The sequence below is a fragment of the Epinephelus fuscoguttatus genome, linkage group LG20 (assembly GCF_011397635.1).
Source record: "Epinephelus fuscoguttatus linkage group LG20, E.fuscoguttatus.final_Chr_v1".
Taxonomy (NCBI): domain Eukaryota; kingdom Metazoa; phylum Chordata; class Actinopteri; order Perciformes; family Serranidae; genus Epinephelus; species Epinephelus fuscoguttatus.
The window spans coordinates 20125608-20147502 of NC_064771.1; the positions used below are offsets into that span (position 1 = coordinate 20125608).

A 21895-nucleotide genomic window follows, 5' to 3' on the forward strand; every position below is an offset into this window, starting at 1 on the left:
CTGAAGCAGTTGGTCAGCTGTGGTCCAGGATCCAAACAGATGTCTCTTCTCACATGCTTTGTTGACGTACTGCATAACAAATAACGTGATATTAGGTCAGGTAACAGGTCCAGGCAGATGAGTGCAACTTTTATGGACTGTAAAGTGTTTACTGTGGTTTACTGAAATGAACAAAAGGTAGGAATCCATCAGCAGAATCGAAAGGCACGTCTTAGTTCTTGGAAATTTAACTTGATACCCAACCCTTGTATGAACTACTGTTTTTTTTCTAATAAAAGTGTGTCTGCAACACATTTATGCTTACACAGCTGTGTATATATATCATTTTGCATTTGTATCTTGAGCATTTAGCTGATGCTCTTATCCAGAGTGACTTACAATGCCACTTTGTAAATGAGACAAAGTTGCTGCGGGCAAAATCCTCAACTCTGACAAGTCAGCAGAGCGTTCATCCCTCACCACACACAGGCACACACGCACACACACCCTTGATGGTGACAAGCTAGCAGTGCATTCATGCCTTAACACCCGCCCATCCTCCCACACAAACACACACACACACACACACATCAGTAACAGTGTCAAGCCAGTTGAGCAGTCATGCCTAACTGGACATTGTCTACTTCATCTCTTTGTTTATACTGAGATCTTTGTCACACGTGTGCTCACGTATGCTCACTTTACCCCAGACACACTGCAGGAACTCTTTCTCTGCTTCCAAACCTCTTCTTATCTCCTCTCACTCACACATACACTGTCTCTCTCACACACACACACACACACACACACACACACACACACACACACACACACACACAGTTTTCTCCAAGCCAAGAGAGACACAGCGAGGAACAACAGGAGTAAATCAACTTTACACCTCATGGTTTTGAGAAGGAGCAAGTGCACGCAGACAAGGACGGGGTTTACGATGGAGAGGTAGTGAGGGGGGATGATGTGGAGGGTGGCATCAAACAGAGGAGGAGGAGGAGAGAGAGGCAAAGGCAGACACACAGAAAAGTTATGCTGGGAAAACACTTGAGGGGTTTAAAAATCTGAAGCGACGTATAAAACATGACGCATCAAACACAAAGATTGTTTCGCACTTGTCAATTTACTCCCAATACACAGCTGCTGCTGACTCCAGATGCTTCACTCATTCCAGTATTTGTAATCGCACAACATCACAGCAGTAAAGGAAAATGGGATCATTCAGACAGACTGAGGTTGCTTTGCTTTCCTTTCTATTGGTGATATTCACTCTCTGAAAAAAACTTTAATCCCTGTTCACTGCAGGATTTGAGACCTTTTGCAGATGTCAGATTTAAGCTCATATTTAGAGAACACAGATATTTTGATGTGTCATAACAGGAAAGGCAATACATTTGTTTGATTAAACTAATGATGGCTGCATCCTTCAGGGAGTCTTGTGGGGGATACTGCGGGATTGAAGGATACCGGTGTTGCTGCGACCAGCCATCCGGTTCCTGTATGACCAAAGTGAGAGCTGCGTCTGGGTGTTGGCCTCCGCCAGGGTTGTCCTTTATCATAGATCCTGTTTGTAATATTCATGGACAGGATCTCAAGGCATAGATGATGGGCGGAAGGGGTCCGGTTTGGGAACTTCAGAAGTACGTCTCTACTTTTTGCAGATGATGTAGTTCTGTTGGCTTCATCACACCGTGACCTCCAGCATGCACTGGGGCAGTTTGCAGCCAAGTGTGAAGCGGTCAGGATGAGAGTCAGCACCTCCAAATCTGAGGCCATGGTTCTCTGCCAGAAAACAGTGGATTGCCTCCTCTGGGTTAGGAGAGAGTTACTGCCTCAAGTGAGGGAGTTCAAGTATATCGGGGTCTTGTTCACAAGTGAGGGTAGAATGGAACATGAGATGGATTGGAGGTTTGATGCGGCTTCTGCAGGCACTGCACCTAACTGCAGTGGTGAAGATGGAGCTGAGCCATAAGGCGAAGCTTTCGATTTACTGGTCTATCAATGTTCCAACCCTCACCTATCGTCATGAGCTCTGGGTAGTGACCGAAAGAATGAGATTACGGATACAAGTGGCCGTTTCCTCCGTGGGGTGGCTGGGCTTAGCTCAGACAACCGTAGGGAGCTTGGTGTAGAACTGCTGCTCCTTCGCGTCGAAAGGGATCAGTTGAGGTGGTTCGGGCATCTGATCAGGATGCCTCCTGGTCGTGTCCTGTTGGAGGGGCTCCAGGCACATCCCACTGGTAGGAGGCCCCTGGGCAGACCCAGAACACACTGGAGGGATTACATATCTCATCTGGCCTGGGAACACCTTGGGGTTCTTCAAGAGGAGCTGGAAAGTGTGCTGGGGAGAAGGACATCTGGTGTGCTTTGCTGGGCCTGCTGCCCCCACGACCTGGCCCCGGATAAGTGGATGAAGATGGATGTAGGGATGGATGGATGGAAGATCCCTTACAGTTCTGCCAGTTCCAGGGCCCTTGTATTGCATGTGCCGGCTCACTGGCTTGGCTTAGTTAGTCATTGTTAACAGAGCTATCATTTACGTTTTAAGGTACACCTGTGCATCTCCTGCAAGTCAAAATATCTGCGGTGCCAATTATGAACCCTAACACACAACAAGACCATGTAATGGGTTTAAACTCTTATGTGAAAAGATTTTACATCTCTTGAAACTCAGCAAAGCAGCAACATTTGTCCTCTCCATCTTCATGATTGGTATTGCAATCCAGCCAGTGCTTAGGGCATTATGAAATCCTTTTTAATATTTTCCCAGATTCCATTTGATTATTTCCCTAAATTCTGTGATTTTCTTTAATTTTTCTTAATTCTGTGTTTTACAGTTTAAGCATGTTTCGTCATTAGAAAGTGTCTAATGGTGGTGGCTGAATAAAATTTCAACAATTCAGTAAAACAAATAATCAAACTATAATGGATATTGATGATTCATGTTGTGACACACAACATTGCACCATTTTTCTATCCCATAAATTGCTTCAATACAGTTATAAAACAAAGCATTACATCCTTTTGTAAAATAAAGTGCTTCACATCAGTTAAGAAATAAATACATTTAGCTGTTGGTGTTGAATTCCTCAGTTTTTTGGATGACTGAGCATCTCAGAGGGCCTCTTGCACATGACTGCAGGGTCCAGCAATAACTTTCACTGTCAGATTTTTTTTCCAGCAGCCCAACATCAAAGAATAAAGTAATTTCCCTCACAATTTAGTGTAATGTCTTAATATGTATTGGACACAGGTAACATGATTTATTATATCTGTGAATACAATCTAATTAATCTTATATTACACTGTACGCTATTAACACCTTATTTTGGAAAGCTGACGTAGTCATATGTGTATCCTGGTCTGCTTAAATGCATTTACAGGTCAGAATACATGGGGGGGATCCAACTTAAGCAGCAGCTCGTTTGACTGTATAGAGTGACATCTAGCTTGATGCAGAAACATTAGACAGTGCCTCTGAAGTGATTCAAGAAGCACAGGAGCTTCTGAACTAGCTTGGATGACAGACAAACGGGCTGTAGTCAAGCTAGCCACCACTCGTGTGGTCAAACTGGCCTACACTAACAGAGCAAAGTCTCAGGTGACCCGATGTTCCCCCAGTTATGGCGGCCCTGTTGGTGTGTGGAGCACCTGAACACTGCCCACAGAAAAACACCAACACAGAGTCAAACATAGGAGCATAGGTTTTTTTTCCCATTTTATTGAGCTTAGGCACCACAAACAATGCTTATAATGATGGGGAAAACCACGCAGCAGCAACGCTTTCCAGCTCCTCCTGGGAGACCCCAGGCGTTCCCAGGCCAGATGACATATGTAATCCCTCTAGCTTGTTCTGGGTCTGCCCCGGAGCCTCCTACCAGTGGGACGGGCCTGGAACACCTCACCACACACAGGAGGCATCCTGATCAGATGCCCAAACCACCTCAACTGACCCCTTTCGATGCAAAGAAGCAGTGGCTCTACTCCGAGTTCCGGATGTCCGAGCTCCTTACCCTATCTCTAAGGCCTGAGCCCAGCCACCCCACGGAGGAAACTCATTTTGGCTGCTTGTATCTGTGACCTCATTCTTTCGGTCATTATCCAGAGCTCATGACCATAGGTGAAGGTTGGGGCATAGATGGATCAGTAAATCAAAAGCTTCGCCTTCCAGCTCAGCTCCCTCTTCGCCAAAACAGTCCAGTGCTTCAGCTGGCGAACCACTTAATAAATTACCAAAGTATTTTTTTCGCTGGTGAGCTCAGCAAATCCAGCAGCCACTTGCATATTTTACCAGCATTTGGCTGATGGCTGGTGCTAATTTTCCACCCTGCCCCTAACCCTTTATGACACCTCTACTGCCAGTGCAGTGGTCTTATTGAAATGAGTCTGCATTAGTTGTTCAGCACACGGGAGTTCTAGAGATGGTAGCAGCAGTTTGATTGGTATTAACAGTCAAAGAACTAGAGAGCTAGCATAAGCAGCAATATTAACCATAGCTCAACTGATGAGAAAGAGAACCACATACGTATAGACCAAGGGGCTGCTAATTGTGAGATGCACTGCAGAAACACTAAAGCTTTCTCTTAAACAATCATATACTTAATTTATATTAGGTCATTTAAATTAATGTGTGTTTATGCCAACAGCATGATCTCTCCCATTAGGTCCGCCTGAATGCACCTCTGTCTTTTCAAAGCAGCTGTCTCTCAGGGGCCCTATTGGATTGATTAAGACTAGACTTTGAAGCCATCTGACATGAGTACTCTGATACATTCTGCTTGAATGAACTCCAGATTTAATGAATGTAGTTTACGCTCAGGGTTCAAACTGTTGATGAAGGGAAAAGAGGAGGCCAGGGGACAGAGGAGGACGAGAGGACGGACGAATAGATAGAAATTGGAGATGTGATGAGAGAGGTGGAAAGAGCAGGATACAGCTGCTGTTGCTGGGGTATACGAAAGATAGCGAGGTGAAGTGAGGAGAGGAGTGAACGAAGTGGAGAGTCAAGGCACTATAATAGTTTGAGTCCTAATCAGACTGATAAGATATGACAACCTCAGAGCCTCAGAGCCAACATAACTATTCTCTCTCTCTCTCACACACACACACACACGTACACACCAAGATGCTGGTCATTTAAGCTGAGGAGTTGGCTGTCAGGCCATGTTCACACATGCACTTCAAAAACATTGCTGCCTCTGCAACTCAGAAATTTATGGCTGTAAGGGAAAGAAATAGATTATTGAACACTACAGTAAACAACTCCACAGATCTGACCAGTCATTTAGTTTGTCAGTATGTCAGACAGGTTTGATTGGCTACAGGTTACATACAGATGAACAAAGCATCAAAGACTACAGCACTGAATGCTATAACTTTATTTTGTAGCTGCTTTCAACACGGACTACAACTTTGCAGCACTGCGGCGCACTGCATTGTGGAACTGTCATTTTTTTATGTGATAGGGGAGTGCTGTGTCTCTGTTGCACCACGAATAGCATCTTGCCATGCGCTCCTGTATAGCTCAAGGGTTGACACAACACCTCACCTGACCACTAGACGCCTCTCTGGGGTTTTTCCCTCCTCTATTGATCACTGCTGCTCTCGGGATCAGCCACCTGCCTGCACAGCTGCTGCTCATTTGCTCATTAGTTCCCCAGTATATAAAAAATCCCCCCCCCTCCCCCCACACACACCCACACCCACACCCACACACAAACACACACACACACACACACACACACACTTGCCAGGTGGTGCTGCTCGGGTGTTGTAGCGTCTGAGGCATTCGTGTCTGCTGAATACTTGTTGCTGATCTTCTGCTTGCTGATCCTGCGGCTTGCTTTTCTGATTATGTCTACCTGCATGTTTCTGACAGTAAGCCTTTAAAACCTAGGGTGGAAAGACATTTTTAACATCTCCTGCCCAGCCTGTTGTGTTTGCTGGTGGGGGGGGGTTCACATTAAAGTAAGTTTAGATTCATCAGATGTTGTGTGAAGTGGTCATAAAACTCAGTCTGAGCTGTCTTAAGGAAGTCATTTCTTGTCTTGACGTTCCAAGAAAAATCAAACATGTTTCATATTGTTGTGAGTTTTTAGACTTGGCTCATGCAAACAGTGAAGTTCAAAAATGTACTCATTGTCACCAACCAATAGCTGCACTCTCTCCAGCCCTAAACAGGAGGCAGCAAATCAGGTAAACGGTACACATGGAGGGGACTCTGGGGAGGCACAAGAATGTGAACAAGTCTCTGTTTTCTTGTGCTGTAGCAAAGGAGGAGAAACTGGTGGAGTTATGCAGGATTTATACTTATGCGCTAAATCAAAGCTGTACCTACGGCAAAGGCTCCGACAAAGAGCCTAAGCTGTACCCTACGCAGTGACGTGAACCTCCCCACAAATTTAACTACACATCTCAGAAATGCAGACCTCCTGTCTGTTTTTATAAGCAGAAACCTTTTCCCTCAGTGGAAATGAAGCTTTTATTTACTTTAATTTCACAGATAAGAAACAATAAATTGTGAAGACAATAAAGCCTCCGCAAAATAGCATTTTAAATCTTGTGTGTGATTTATCCTGGATTCATATGAGCAGAGGAAATCTCCACTTGTCGCTAGGCTAATCTATACAATATAAAATGCCATAGGCTTGTACTAATAATGTTAGCATGTTACATTTGATTGGAAAACATGTTCAGTATGAGACAGTTGTTTTGTGGTGAACCTAGTGAGTTGTAATGGAGATGAACTTTGTAACATTACCTTTGTTAAATGTTGCTGTTGGCCTTGGCTTTATATGAGTAGAGGAAAAGCTAGTTGCTAGGCTAATTTATACATTGTAAAATGCCATAGGCTTGTGCTAATAATGTTAGCACAACGCTTGTATTTGCAGGGAAAATGTGTCCAGAAAGACAAATGCTTTGTCTGTGAATGCTGTGAGTTATAGTGAAGTCGATTTGTGTACTTGTATTTGAAATTATCTCAATTACGCCATGTTTAATGTGTGTTTTGGAGGTCTAACTGCAGAGTGACACAGACACACAACCGCACAACTATTAATCCCCCTTTACCGAATAGTGACCCTGCAAGATCTACAGTCTTTTGAAAAATCTTAGTAAGTGACTGAGAGGGTGTCAGACTTTGGTCTTTTAAAAGTCTTTTCAAAGTCTTGTAGTGTATTGCAGACATTACTCGCTCTCCAGTCTCTCAAAGTCAGCAAAAAAGAGAAGCAGTGTTGAATAAAAAACAAAACAGAAAACAACAGCAGATCAGTAAAGTACTGTATAGTTTGAGTTATACTTGAAATAACTAGTTGATTAATCAATTGATCAGTCAATAGAAAACTAATTGGCATCAATTTTCATAATTAACTAAACAATCATTGTTTTTAAAAGGTAAAATACCCCAAAATGTCTAGTTGCAGCTTATCAAATGTGAATCTTTTTATCTTGTCTTTCCTGCAAACTTAGAAGCTTTGGGTTTAACTGTTAGTTGGACAAAATGTGCCACTAGAATATAAAAACTTGGGCTTTGGGAATGTCATGGACCAAGCCGTCAAAGCAAAAACACAGGTTTAAATTTCAAAAAAGGTGGGTTTATTTTCCCGAAAAGTAAATTTTACAAATCAAATGACTTAAGATAACTGACTTAGAGTTATAGGGCCCTTAAAAGAGGTCAGCAAAACATAACTACTGAAAAATAAGGCTAGTAATACTAGACATTAACTCAACAAACAGAACTAACAGAATGAGACAATGGGGCAACCTATATGATGGCTGATTTGACCAAATTAAACACAAAGGGGACAGCTTGCACAGACAATAACTAAAACTAACACAAAGATAGTTTGTTTTAGGAGTTGCGGTTCCGTGCAAGTTTGGTAGAGCAAGAAAAAACAAATGCATGAGGATACATTTTTTTCATTTATTTTAAACAGACAGACAGACAGACAGACAAAATCCTTTTGCTGGGGACTGAGGTAACATTTTACCCAAAGGCAAATTTGATAAACTATTTTTATCACAGAAATAAGGAACATTTTAAACACTTATGTATTAGACTGTATGATTGCTGAACAAACACTTTCCCAAAAGGTAACAGGTCACAAAAGGCTATAAAACTGAAAACCATCTCTTATTCTATGAAATTTAGAACACTAAATAAATAGTATAGTGTAGATGACCTCAGCCAGATGGCCTGATATGACCCACCAAATTTTGTTATGTAAGGAGAAGCAATTGCTCCCAGAACTTGTTATCGGAATAACAGGAAACAGTAGCTTAAGTGACAGGAAACACCTTGTAATGTGTACTGGAAAGCTTGTAGGTGTCAATGGATACTGCTTGTTTGTCATGACGAACAAAGTCTTTTACTTTATGCGAATAAACCCTCAAATGTCCAAACCCTATGTTTTGAGTTCCTTTGTTAGAATAATAAAAAATAAAACTTATGCATTAGGAAGAGTTTTCAATTAGTTCCACTATGGCTATATTTAAACATTCAAAGCAACCAAACAATTGTCATCCTGGTGATCAGCACATCTGGGTGATATCGTTAAATGTGTGTTAGCATGTTGGATACTGTATGTTTCCATTCAAATACCAAACAGTAGTGGATCAACAGTGACACAACGTCCTTGTCCTATACAAAGCTGTTACTGACTGGGAATCCACGGACAGGTCTTCCAGCTTTGTTGTTTTATTTGCGCTCTCCATAGTGTTCACGAGTGAGGGTAAAATGGAGCGAGAGATGGATAGGCAGTTTGGCGCAGCATCTGCAAGGATGCAGGCGTTGCGCTAGAGTGTTGTGGTGAAGAGGCAGTTTGAGCCAGAAGGCTAAGTTTTACTGGTCCATCTACATCCCAACCCTCACCTATGGTCATGAGCTTTGGGCAGTGACCAAAAGAATGAGATTACAGATACAAGCAGCCGAAACAAGCTTTCTCTGTTGGGTGGCTGGGCTCAGCCTTAGAGCTCAAACATCCAGACGAAGCTCGGAGTAGAGCCGCTGCTTCTTTGCTCAAAAGGGGCAGTTGAGATGGTTCAGGCATCTGCCCAGGATGCCTCCTGGGCGCCTTCTGCCAGAGACCCCGGGGCAGACCCAGAGCACACTGGATGGATTATATATCTCATCTGCCCTGCCCCCGTGACCTGGCATTGGATAAGTGGATGAAAATGGATGGATGGATAGTGTGACTGACTTGCATGCCAATCGGCTTGTGCTAACCTCAGCACCTGTTGCTAACAGCGTACAGCTAAAAGTTTCCTGATGAACTTGCACTCATGAACTTTGGTTCCACATTACGTGCACCAGTCTACATACTGTTCAACGCTCTTTTCACTGGCCTCCCAAAGAACACCACTGAGAGACTCATTCAAAACTCTGCAGCTCGGCTATTAACCAGAACCAAGAGGAGAGAGCACATCAGGCCAGTCTGAGCTGCTCTGCACTGGCATCCTGTTACAATTACAATTGATTTTAAGCTCCTCCTCCTTGTTCACAAAGCCCGACAAGCTACATCACTAACTCTCTTGTGAACTATTTGCTTCCGAGAACATTGCGATCATCTGCTGCTGGTTTATTAGAGGCTCCCAGCAACAGGCGTAAGAATATCGGGGATACAGCCTTTGTCAGTTATGCTACAAAGCTATGGAACACACTACCTATAAATATCAGGGAAGCTAGCTCGCTAAATATTTTTAAAAGAAAGCTAAAAATATATCTGTTCACTTTAGCCTTTAACTTGCTCGCACTTTCCAGATGCAGGTCTGAAACTCTTTTTACGCTTCATGCTGCTGCAACTCTTTTAAAATCATACTTGATTTTATGACTTATAGTTTTACAAGTCTATGATTTTATGAATCAGTTAATCCATTTTTTTTCTTCTTATTTTTTTAAAGATATTTTTTTGGGCATTTTTAAGCGTTTAATCGATAGGACAGATGAGCGTGAAGGGGGAGAGAGAGAGGGAGTGACATGTAGCAAAAGGCCACAGGCTGAAGTCGAACCCGGGCCGCTGCGGCAACAGCCTTTTACATGGGGCGCCTGCTCTACCACTAAGCCACCAACACCCCGTTAATCCATGTTTTAAACTGTTTTAAATGTCTGTTTTATTTTCATTATGTCTATTTACGTGTGAAGCACTCAGTGCTTATACTGCCCTTATTGTAAATCACTTTGTGCTGCATTTCTTTAATGAAAAGTGCTATATTAAATTATATTAATAATAATAATAATAATATTAATTATATTATGATTTCTGGATATTTTGCGTGTGGCTGTGTGTGGCTGCATGCACCAGACGGCGACGGTTTCAGCCTTCACTGATAAAGAAAAAAGCCTTTAGTTGCAGCCCTAATTGAAGTAAGCCACGCTAGTGAGTCAGCATGTACCATATGTGTGTGTTAGACAAATGTTTCAATAGGTACAAGTGAAAAGGAGAGTCATCTATTTTATTTCGTTATCATTCTGAAGCGGAGATGGTCTGAAGCAGGGAGGTCACACACTCGAGTGGATAATGTGGGCATTCAAGGATCAAATTTGCCTTCTTGAGGAAATGATTAAATGTATTGAAGCTGAGCTTGTTGCAAAGCAGTACTTGAAATATTTCACATATTAAAGGAATTCTTTGATCTTTATGAAAGAATTACTACTGCTGAGCCATTTTGAAAAGGCTATCAGTGTTGGGCACAATATTGGTGCCCTTAATTGCTAGAGTGGCTGACATTTGGTGGGACTGTCTACTGTCAGAAATCATATCCTCTCATTACTAAGAGTTGAACTCTCTACACCTTACATTTAACTCAGGATCTTTCTTTCACTGCTCACTGTCACTTCTGACGCTTGCATTGCTTTTATACTTCTATAGCGTTGTCAGTGTTTCTTTAATGTTTCCTTTGTAAAGTAGTGTTTGTAAGATGACTGTCACTGTTAATAACACAAATCGTAGTATCCTCAGTGTTCCCAGTGACCTGACTGTCTTTCTCTGCCTCCCCTCCCTTTTCTTCTTTGCTGCATTTACATCTCTCTCTGCTCCCTGTTTACCCTCAACTCCTGGCAGATTCATCTCCCTTCCATATATTTACACCCTCTTTTACTCCACTTCATTACTCGCCATAACTTCTTCTCTGCCTGTGTCCCCCTCCTCTCCTCTCTCAGGGACAGGCAAAGAGATATAGCTCCGTGACGGCTAGTAGATTTTAAGTGCTGCACGACAGGTGCGGCGATAAAGTATTGTATCGTAGCAGGTGTAGGAGTGCGCTATCGTGTCCGGTGCATATGTGAGTGTGTGTGTGGGTGTGTGCTGATGCATTCATGCACATTTGGGAATATGTGAAGTCTTGTTGGTGTGCTTGGCTTGACATTTTATAGCTTTGGTGATTGTAGATTTTATCCTATAGACATGTAATGTTTCTCCCTGTGGGGGTCTTCGTATTATCCACAGCTCAGCATGTTATGCTATTATAAGTCAACGTTATAGCCCGGCCACACTCGCATACAGATAGGGCAGATAGGGATACACACCTGCACACTCATACAGCATTTGTGTGTGTGTGTGTGTGTGTGTGTGTGTGTGTGTGTGTGTGTATGCAGAGCAGCACTATACATATGCACAATAGAAATAAGTCGTTATTGTTGTTCTATGTTATGATTTCATTTACCAACGTGATGATTTCTTTTCTTTCCACACATCCACAGAATTGAATGTGTGGGCCTGCATACTCTGTGTGTGATTTAAAGTATACCACAGTGTGTTTTCTCTCCTACTCCTCCTGTTCAACTCTCTCTTGCTTTGCTGGCATGCTCAGAGCTGCTTGTTACATAAATAAATAGCTTAGGTAAAGCTTTTCTTTATACCTTACAACAGCTGAGCAGGACAGACCACCAAGAAATATATTTTTAATATCCACTCCCTCCCCATTTTTTAGCTGTTGCTCTAAGCGGTAGATGTTATTAATTAAAGCTGGCACTGCTGGTGGAAAGTCAAAAATGTTCCAGTGTGCTTGTTCGCCTGCTTCTCTTTTTGTTTCATGCCGTCTGTCTTTGTTGTTCATCCTTAAATTCAGTGTGTAACGTTGTTACACCATACTGGCACACGTTCCCAAGTACTGTATCCTGTTGCTGTCTGTGATGTCATATTTGTTGGTAATGGTTTTGACTTTAATGCCCTTCTTGGTTTTGTTTCCAGAATAAGGTGAATCCCGTCAATGTGACTCCACCCATTCAAGCTGTGGACCAAGACAGAAACATACAACCTCCGTCTGACAGACCGGGGATTCTGTACTCCATCCTCATCGGTAGGTTTACATTTTGTTAAGTTTGATTGGTTGGCACCAGGGTTGGAAATTATTGTCTTTGGTCACCTTCCAGTGTGGGTGATGGATTCCAAAATCTACCAGCCACTCAAGAGATTACTATTGTTTTTGGCTGGTGAGTAAAGCAAATCTAGCAGCCCCTTACATATTTTACCAGCATTTGGCTGGTGACTGGTGCTAAATTCCAGCCCTGGCTGGTACTAGTATTGGGTAATAAGCCAATATATACAGTGAGACAGTGTAAATGTATGTGCCATCCACAGATTAAGACCTTGGCCTGGATCCGAGTACACTTGACCTCGAAGTCCAAAATTTATTTGATTAAGCCCCGTTTCCACCGAGCAGTACAGTACGGTTTACATCAGTTCAGTGCACTTTTTTCCTGTTTCCACTGTGAAAAGTTGTGGATGGTACCAATGGAACTGTTCCTTACCATCCCCATTTTTGGTCACTTTTCTGTTGGGGTACCTAGCACACAGATTTGGTACTAAAAGGTGGAGCTGTGAACACGTTGATTGGTCAATTGCAGACAGTCACTCTGCTCAGGGCTGAGTTTTGGCTGGTTTTGAATGTTTACTAGAATGTTTACTTGTAATGTCACTCAAGGCACGAGTTGACAACGTGAATCCATCAACACACCTTAAATTTCACTCTGACAGCCTTGACCATCACTTTAGTTTTTATGTAACATACACTTTTAGTAATGAGTGGATCTTCAAGCATTTATATACACTTATTTCAACTGCATTATGTGATTGGCATATATTCTAATTCTCACACGGAGAAAAAGAAAGGATCGTAGAGCGTTGTTCCTGTGGGCTGCGGCAACACTAAACACCTGAGCTCTGTGTCACCGGTAATAAGATAATACAATGAGTGCTGGACAGAGCAGTGAGTGACACCAACCCCACCCACGTGAAAAAGTGCTGTTTGTGGTGGAAACGTTAAACAGACCTAGGGTCTATGTACCATGTCTGAAGGGTTACTTTTGGTTCTACAGGTACTATACCGAAAGTGTTTGGTGGAAACAGGGCTCAAGTGTGAGCACAGTGTACTGTATCTGGATACATTTTGCTGATCTGTACTGGACTCCACTTGAAAAGGTGGTGTCAAGTACAGTTCATGTGTACTCCGGTACGGTACGCATAAAGTGTGAACACCAACTCTTGTGAAACAGTCAGAATCTAATACTGATGCCTGTAAAGGAGCAGAGCGTTTCCTTACTGCTCTGCCGGTCCCCACTGACGACAGTCCCAGGGGCATTGTCTCTGTCCCTTTTTCTACACTCTAGGACAACACAAAAGTAAAGTAAGCCAAGTGTACTTGGGCACGGAACAACATTTCAATTGTAAAAGTTGAGTGGCAGCGGAGTGGAGAAGGGGGCAGTCTTACTTAGGCACAGTACCATTAGATTGTACCTAATATGTAGAAGCCTTTAGGCCATTTTAAACTGCAGTGTTGCAAATCAGTGAGCAGGATAGCTCAATGATAATATTGGTTATTTGTATTATATGTGCAAAAATATGTTGACATATCCTAATTTGTTATGTTTTCGATTTGTTGTACTGATCAAAAACATATTCCAGTTAATTAGTTGATTTCACAAGAACATGTGCTATACTACAATATAAAATAACATTTACCATAAAGCAGTGGTTCCCAACCGGTGGGTCGTGGTCCAAAAGTGGGTCACAGGCTGATTCCAAAAGGACCGCAAGTGATTCGCAAACGTGACAAGTTTGTTAATAGACTCACTTTATTTTCAAGTACAGTAAATTTCCAACAGACACAGTAGCCCTTTTTAGGTAGGAATTGTGCAAATTTGCAGGAAAGCCCAATCACTCTTTATTCAGCATTGGCAGTATAAAAACAAAATTGGGGAATGCGGCAAAATGCCACTTACCTACTTTTGTTTATACAGAATGCGCCTTTTTGGGGGCGATGGGGGGCATGAGCAAGTAAAAAAACGTGTAGCTCTCAGCGTGTGACATAAACAGTGATGTGGGAGGGCAGCCACGGCTAGTCAGGTGGCGATTATCTCGTAAATGGGCCCGTTCTTTACCGTCCCCATTATCTGACGGTTAATGGCCTCTTCGTTTGCGAGGGCAAGGAGGGGCGCTATTCCTTGTCTCCCCAGTTGCTCATCTTTACAGTGTCTGTCAGGTTTGCGTTTCCCTCTTGCTACTAGCTACTCACTAATTCCTGCTATCAGCTGTTTCCTGTTTATCCACCGCCAGTGGCTCGCACGTGTGGCGTCATCAACAGCTCCTCCCACAAGTCATTGACAGCCCCTCCCGTTGCAGAAGACCGCCTTGGTCTGTTTAAACTTAAAGGGTTCTGCCAATATGACTACACTAGGAGGCGGAAAAATTGGGCGCCTTGGATCAACTCTTTCCCTTTCCACCTCTGTGTGTATAAACGCTCGCAGCTGGCCGGCAAATCGGCCCAACAATCGTGGAAAATCGGGTAGTGTAAAAGGGGCTAGAGAGTGACTTACAGACAGAGACAGCAAACTAGCATAGCAACATGGCCAGACACAAGTATGACGCTGAATATTTTAAACTGTGGGACCTATAACTAATGACTAAGAGAGAAGAAATCTGGACCTCGAGGCTGGACCAGTTGGGAACTGCTGCCATTAAAGATGATTTTTGTCCATATAGCCAACTCGATGGCACAGACACATACACAGTCTCCCTGATTTAGAAGTTTGAATATTAATGTCTGAAAAAAACAAACTCAAAATCCAAATCTTGTCCTCTTGAGTTAATCCTGAATGGCCACACCAAAAGAGCACATTATTCAATGGATCATTTGCGTAAAGCAGTAAAGATAACTGTAATTTGGAGTGACATCAACACATCTGTTCACGTAGAGCTTTGTGGAACCAAATCTTGTCAAATGCAGGACTGTTGTCTCGGGGCTCCTTAACTCTAGGCCTAATTGTCAATTGTTAGAAGAGGATTATAAGGTTTCTGAGGAAAGCTCTTACATGTTTAGATGCAGGATTAACTCGGCTGAGTAATACTATATGTGAAGTAATTGTTAAGAGGATGCTAATAGCCAGTTTGCATGAGATAAAATGTTTCCGAAATTACAGCGATGGAACTGTCTGCCCATTAATGCTTCATAAGTACCTTAGGTTAAAAGTGATTTATAGCAGCAACAGTGCACCATCGCAGCAAGACATCTTGATTACTGTTTGAAAATGCAGAGCCACGAAAAACTTTGACTTTTACTCATATGGATCTGCATAGTGTGTAAAAATTTACTGACATGACTTGACATTGACTTGATTACATTTCTGACTCCTCCTGTGAAACTAATCTCGGTCTGAGTGAGGATTATGAGAGACAGTGTCACAAAGGGTGGAAAAATCTGTTGCAACTCTGCAGCTTCTCTAAGATCTACAGTGTGAACATGAATTAATAACAGATGAGGGTCAGCTGGGGAAGCTTTTAATGTTCTTAGATGCTCAAATGGCCTTTAACAGACTATACACTGATCAGCCAAAACATTAAAATCACTGACAGGTGAAGTGAAAAACACTGATCATTTTGTTACAGTGCAATGCTCTGCAGGAAAACCTTTGGTCCTGGCATTCATGTGGATGGCCCTTTTTGAATTCTATCCATCTAAACTTCATTATAGACCAGGTAACCCCCTTCATGGCAATGGCACTCCCCGATGGTAGTAGCCCCCCAGCAAGGCAATGCTCCACTCCTCAAAAACTGCTCAGGAATGGTCCAAGGAACGAGACAAAGACCTCAAGACATCGATCTAGCTTTCACATTCCCCAGATCCCAATCTGATTGAGCATCTGTGGGACAAACTGGTGCCCCGAAGGTCCTTTGTCCAGGCCTTGATGGGTCAGAGCCAAATCCGATCTGGATGTGGCATCTGCCCTGTTGAGGAATGGAGACAGGACCCCTGGGGGTGTCCTGTGTTGTCTGGCACCAAGGCGTTGTCAACGGATCCTTTGAGTCCTTTAGGTTGGGAGGTAAGGTACCGGCATGCCCAATGGATGTTCGATCGGATAGGGATCTGAGGAATTTGGAGGCCAGGTTGACACCGTGACCTCCTACTCACGTCTGCCAGGCCATTCCTGAGCAGTTTTTGTGGTGTGGCGTGGTGCATTGTCCTGCTGGGTGGCACTTCCATCAGGGAATGCTGTTGCCATGAGGGGGTGTATTGGTCTGTAATGATATTTGGGAGGGTGGCATCCACATGAATGCCAGGACCCAAGGTTTTCTAGAAGAACATTGCCCTGTAACAAAATGATCAATGTTTTTCTCTTCACCAGTCAGTGGTTTTAATGTTTTGGCCGATCAGTGTATGTGAACACCGGTTTGCAATTGCTCTGGACGACAAAATGATTTCAAAGAATGGACTGTTGCAAATTTGCTTGATTGGGTGACACAAGAGAGAACCTTTAGACGAAGATATGCACTCACAAAAACATCAGTAAACACAAATATCAGGGGAGTTATTCTGCCTTGTGCACACGTGTGCCTGTGTTGCTGCTCCTCTCACCAGAACTTGATTTCCCCACTGAGCAATGCAGCATTCTAAAGCACCATATATGAATGTGTTTGTGTGTGTTCCTGCATCCCCACCTGTGGAGAGCAGAGATGAGAAAACTGGGAGCATTAGCCATCTCGCTCTACCCCCCTCCCCCCTCCCTGTATCTTTTATACTCCCCCTAGACACCCACCAGGCAAACTTATATTGATTCTTAAACCAATTACTGATGTCTCTCCCTGTCTCATACACATGCTACCCAATCTTTGTATATTTTGTGTCTGCTCAGTTCTTACTGTTTGTGTCTTATTACCTGCTCTCTCTCAGGCAAACCAGAGTCCTATGCAGAATATTTCAGCCTGAATGGAACCACAGCAGAGCTCCTGCTACTGAAGCCCATCGATAGAGAACTCTACCGCAGATTTGATCTGGTTATCAAGGTGAGAAACACTGGAACCGCAAACAGGGGAGGTGTAACTTGATTTTCTCCCAGCATGTGTCTTATAGGAACGGCCCCCCCTCCGTCCTCAATGTGCAGGTTTTTTTTTCTCTCAGCATTTAACCCCATATATCCATCAAGCTGTTGATCAGCAAATCTGTAATCTTAAATAAAGACTAACAGTTCCTCTGTAATTTATTTATTTGGCGCTTCCCCTGAACATATTAAGTGCCAGTAATTGTGAAGCATTTGAACCATCCCATACTGTGTGGAGGTGTTTTTGTCTCAATTAGGCTGGTAATAGAATTACACCACCAAGCATACATCAGGTGCTGCTCCGCTGAAATTGAAAGTGCAATTTTTCCTCTATAGGGTGTTTCTGCTGTAGTTAAATGTGTGTGTGAATCTGTGTATATCAGTGTACAGATATCGTGTTTATAAAATGACACCGCATTCAGTGTACTTTTGGGATGGTAAAGCTGTTTGATCCCACTTAAGCTAATGAATGAGGATAGGAGCTGGAGGAGATGTGAGGGAGCAAAACGGCAACAAGAATGAGCTGTAAATGACAATGGCGAACAGAAAAGATGCGTAGGATAAACAAGCAGAAAAACACACTATCACACACACAGGCAATTAATCAGTAGATGTACAAAAAACACACAGGCATATAGGCAATCAAAAGCCCTATTTGCGCAGAACTAGTATGACCTGGACACCTTTAGTAATATGTAATAATTACAGAGGTTGTTCGTCATCTTAATCCAATGGGAAATCTGCCATGTCTCGAATTTATCAACTTAATATTCCACTACAAATTACCTACTATATTTGGCAAACACAGAGGTCATGTGATAATATAAGTTCTGTGCAAATATATATCTTGGTGATTCGGGGTCATATATAGATTTTTCTGCCTCTTTCCTTTGACAATTATAAATGTTTTGACAGCATTTTGGGTGCAGGAGTCTCATCGCGCTACACAACATGGAGTTACAAATGACTGTGCACATCATATCTGGGAGATAAAGTCAGTAAATTTAAATAAAATACAGACTTTGCTCATCCTGTGTGAATGTGCTGCACAAAACACAAATGTAGGAAAGTTAATTTCTGAATCAGGAGGTTCCCCGGTGATACTAGCGCCCTGCAAGTAGGGCTAAATAGTTGTATAGACGTATTTTAGATTGGCATTTAATCCCTCCTGAAGCCCCATTCAGACAGGATTAACAGTCAGTCCAGTTGCCAGAAGAAAATGCTGGCATTTAACATTAATGCAAACGATGGTACATGCGATATGATACGATACAATGTGATGCGATGTGATATGATGTGATATACTTTGTTGTCCCTGGAGGGCAATTTGGCTTCGACTCAAGTATTGCTGCCTTACACTGGGTGCGGTTACATGATGGCTTCTCATTCAGAATAAAATAAATCTGAATGAAATCATTCGGAATTAAAGTTTTTCCAGGTCGTTTACATGAGAAATATTCATTACAAATGAGGGTTTACTCGGGAGATCAGTTTAATTGCCTTTTAATCGCCTTTATTCGGGTCCGCGCAAGGTTTGGGGCAGGGAAGGTTTCTGATTGGATAGGGGGCGGGGCAGATGTTACGTGTTTACGTTTACCGGAAGAAAACACTGTTGTCCTCGTTCCGGATAACAAGATGCTTGACGACGCCGTTCTTAGTGCCTTTTTTGGCCGTGTTTTGCTTATATTCTTGAAGCAGCGGTACGGCAACAACCTTGTTCTGCTAATGCTTCGTCTGTTGAGGAGGAGAAGGGAGGTAGAAGGTCGAAGAAGGGAGATAGAAGACTGTGATTTGGTGAATGGAAACCGGTTAGTGCAACGAGTTGTGCGTGCGCTATATACGTCATTGCGCCAGAAGGGCAAGGAAACAAGCATGCGCAGAAAGACCGGAATGAACTTAAAGAGGAATGAGTGTATATAAGTGTGAGAAATTCTTTCATTCGGAATTAGAAACAGCCTTTTCCAGCCCCTTACATCGGAATGAATTTTCAATCGTATTGGCCATTTTCATTCCGAATTAGGTGTTTACAAGATCACTTTTAATTGGAATTAACTTTCATTCTGAATGAAAAGGGAATTAAACTGTCCATGTAAACGCACTCAATGATAGTCTAGAAGACATGAAGCATACACCATAAAAACGTGTACTACACATAACAGTATTGCACATCAGCCATTCATGTATGAACCCCTAACAACACAACCCCTACAGCATCAAACTACATTATTTAAAATCTTAGATGATACACACCACGCATACATTAAATTTGTATGTTTCAAACGTATCATGTTACCATTCCTAAAGTGATATAGGCTATGAGCTGACTTTGTCATCGGGAGGTGGCGGGGAGGATGGATGGCGTGACTCCTAGGTGAGAACATTTTATTTTATTTTTTTAGATTTTCCCATTGAGATTGAAAATCTCTTTTCACAAGAGAGACCTGGCCGAGGTAGCAGCCAATCAAAACACATTTAAAATGCAACAAATACAACATATAATACAAAGATCCACAATAAAACAACAACTATTCAAACATAGTGGCCTCAAGAGAAAAACAAGCACATCTCTATCACCACATTCTTTAATGATGCCCTTAAATTCATCGATGGATGTGATTCTTTCTGAAGGGTGTTCCATGTCCAAGGCGCAGAGTAGGAGAATGCAGTTTTCCCCAGATCTGTTAAAACCCAGGGTTCATTAAAAAGCAACCACTTGGAGGAGCGTAGCTGGTAACTACCAGAGCTGACACACTGAAGGGTGCAGAGGTGGACCGGGAGTTTGCCCAGTGTTTCTTTATAGATTAAAAATATAACAGTGCTGTTGTAGTGGATGGTCAGTGATGTCCAACCCACCAAATCATAAAGAATGCAGTGATGAAGGGTCTTTTCATTTGTAATAAAACCTAGAGATGCATGGTATACTACGAACACGACTACTACTTCTACTAATTCACCGTAATCAGTCACAGACAGAAAAGTAGCTTCCACAAGTTTTTTCTTAACACTGAAAGTAAACCAAAATGGTTTGCAGAAAAAAACGTACAATGCCAACATTTATTATGGCGATTGGGTTGTAACATTACAAGGAGGGGTTGGGGGTTAAAATATCAACTGTGCTCCACAATAATTTAACTCATTGTTCCAGATGGCATTTTAGCCATCGGAAATTTACAGCATAGGGTCCGAATAGAGATGGACTTTCCACAAAAAGAGAAAGACAAATCCTCCCCTAGGGGGCGTGGTAGAGTTTAAGGGGAGATGTGAGACAAAGCTGCTGTGTGAAGTGATTTAATTTATACAGTAACTAAGTCTAATCTTTAAACATAAAAAAACACAGTGATATGATTCAGTGTCAGTTACACCACCATAGATATCATTATCTCAGATGTCCATTGTGAATAAACGTCCACAAATCTACTTAGCAGTCAAAGAATAAAGACGCTTCAGAACTTGCCTGAGAATCTTTTCATTGTAGTATGAAAGTAATCCAGTGATAGTTGCCTGCACACCCATGGGTGCACTGCAGATAGAACTGCTAATGGGTGCCTCAGCATACATTTAATGGTGCCAGTTTGCTAAAGGTAAACAAATATAAGCTGGGAGAGAAGGTGCTTTACTGAGAATACCTGCCTACCTGTAGCTGACATTGTATTATAACAACCCATTTGATGATCTGAGTCAGTCACATTTCACACTGCACTGATGATAAAAAAAAATAGTTGAAGGACAAGCAGCTCTTCATGTGGAAACTACTCAGAGATCCACTTTGAAAAAACAAGGACGTTGATCTGGAGGGGTTTTAAATTACAGCAGGACCAGCGTGTTCACAGCAAAACAGGAGGTAATTGTGGCTTTAATTATTTCAGGGGTCGGGGTTGAAAACATATACGTAGTCACGCTCGGGACAGGATTAAAATCACTGACCAGTGCTGGCAATTTTAAAATCACCCAACCTTCACCAGAGAAATAAATCCAGTCTGAATGGGGCTTTAATGTGCTTTGAGGTAAAAGCAGCTCTACACACAATTCTTTTGTTTATCCCATCTGTGTAATTCACAAACAATAAAAAAGGCCAATAGAAACCCAAGATTTGCCATTTATCTCTAATAAAATTTGCTCTCTTAAAGGAAATTGTCTCAACTATCTTATTGCGTATTTATTATGTGTAGTGCTGTCATTAAACACCACTTCAGCAGCAGGAGTAGCCGGTGGAACACAGAGGGCGAAGCGTCGCAGCCAAAATGAACAATAATTTTCCTCTCCCTCCTTTAGGCAGAGCAGGACAATGGCCACCCCTTGCCGGCGTTTGCCAACCTCCAAATCGAAGTTCTGGATGAAAACAACCAGGCACCCTACTTCCTGGAGACCGGTTACCATGGCTACGTCAGTGAGGCATCACCAGTGGGAACCACCATAGCGACCACTGCCAGCCTGTCTGCACCGCTGGCCATCGTGGCTCTGGATAACGATGTGGAGGAGGTGAGGATAAAAGCATACAGAGCTGTCAGTGACTAAAGGCGTTCTAAGCAGATTAGCACTCGTGTTCTGACAAATCAAATTAGCACAGTTAATAGTCAGAGAAATGTTATTGTGAATACA

At 42.5% G+C, this 21895-nt stretch overlaps 1 protein-coding gene across 1 annotated transcript in view; it reads left to right on the forward strand.

Annotated features, from left to right (window-relative positions):
• LOC125881273 (protocadherin-15-like) overlaps positions 1–21895 on the forward strand; it is a 363072-nt gene that overhangs the window by 125209 nt on the left and 215968 nt on the right. Inside the window, exons 10-12 of the mRNA XM_049564361.1 lie at positions 12174–12282; positions 17149–17261; positions 21569–21775. Coding sequence (XP_049420318.1) covers positions 12174–12282; positions 17149–17261; positions 21569–21775 — 429 coding nt within the window. The remainder of the gene's footprint in view (positions 1–12173; positions 12283–17148; positions 17262–21568; positions 21776–21895) is intronic.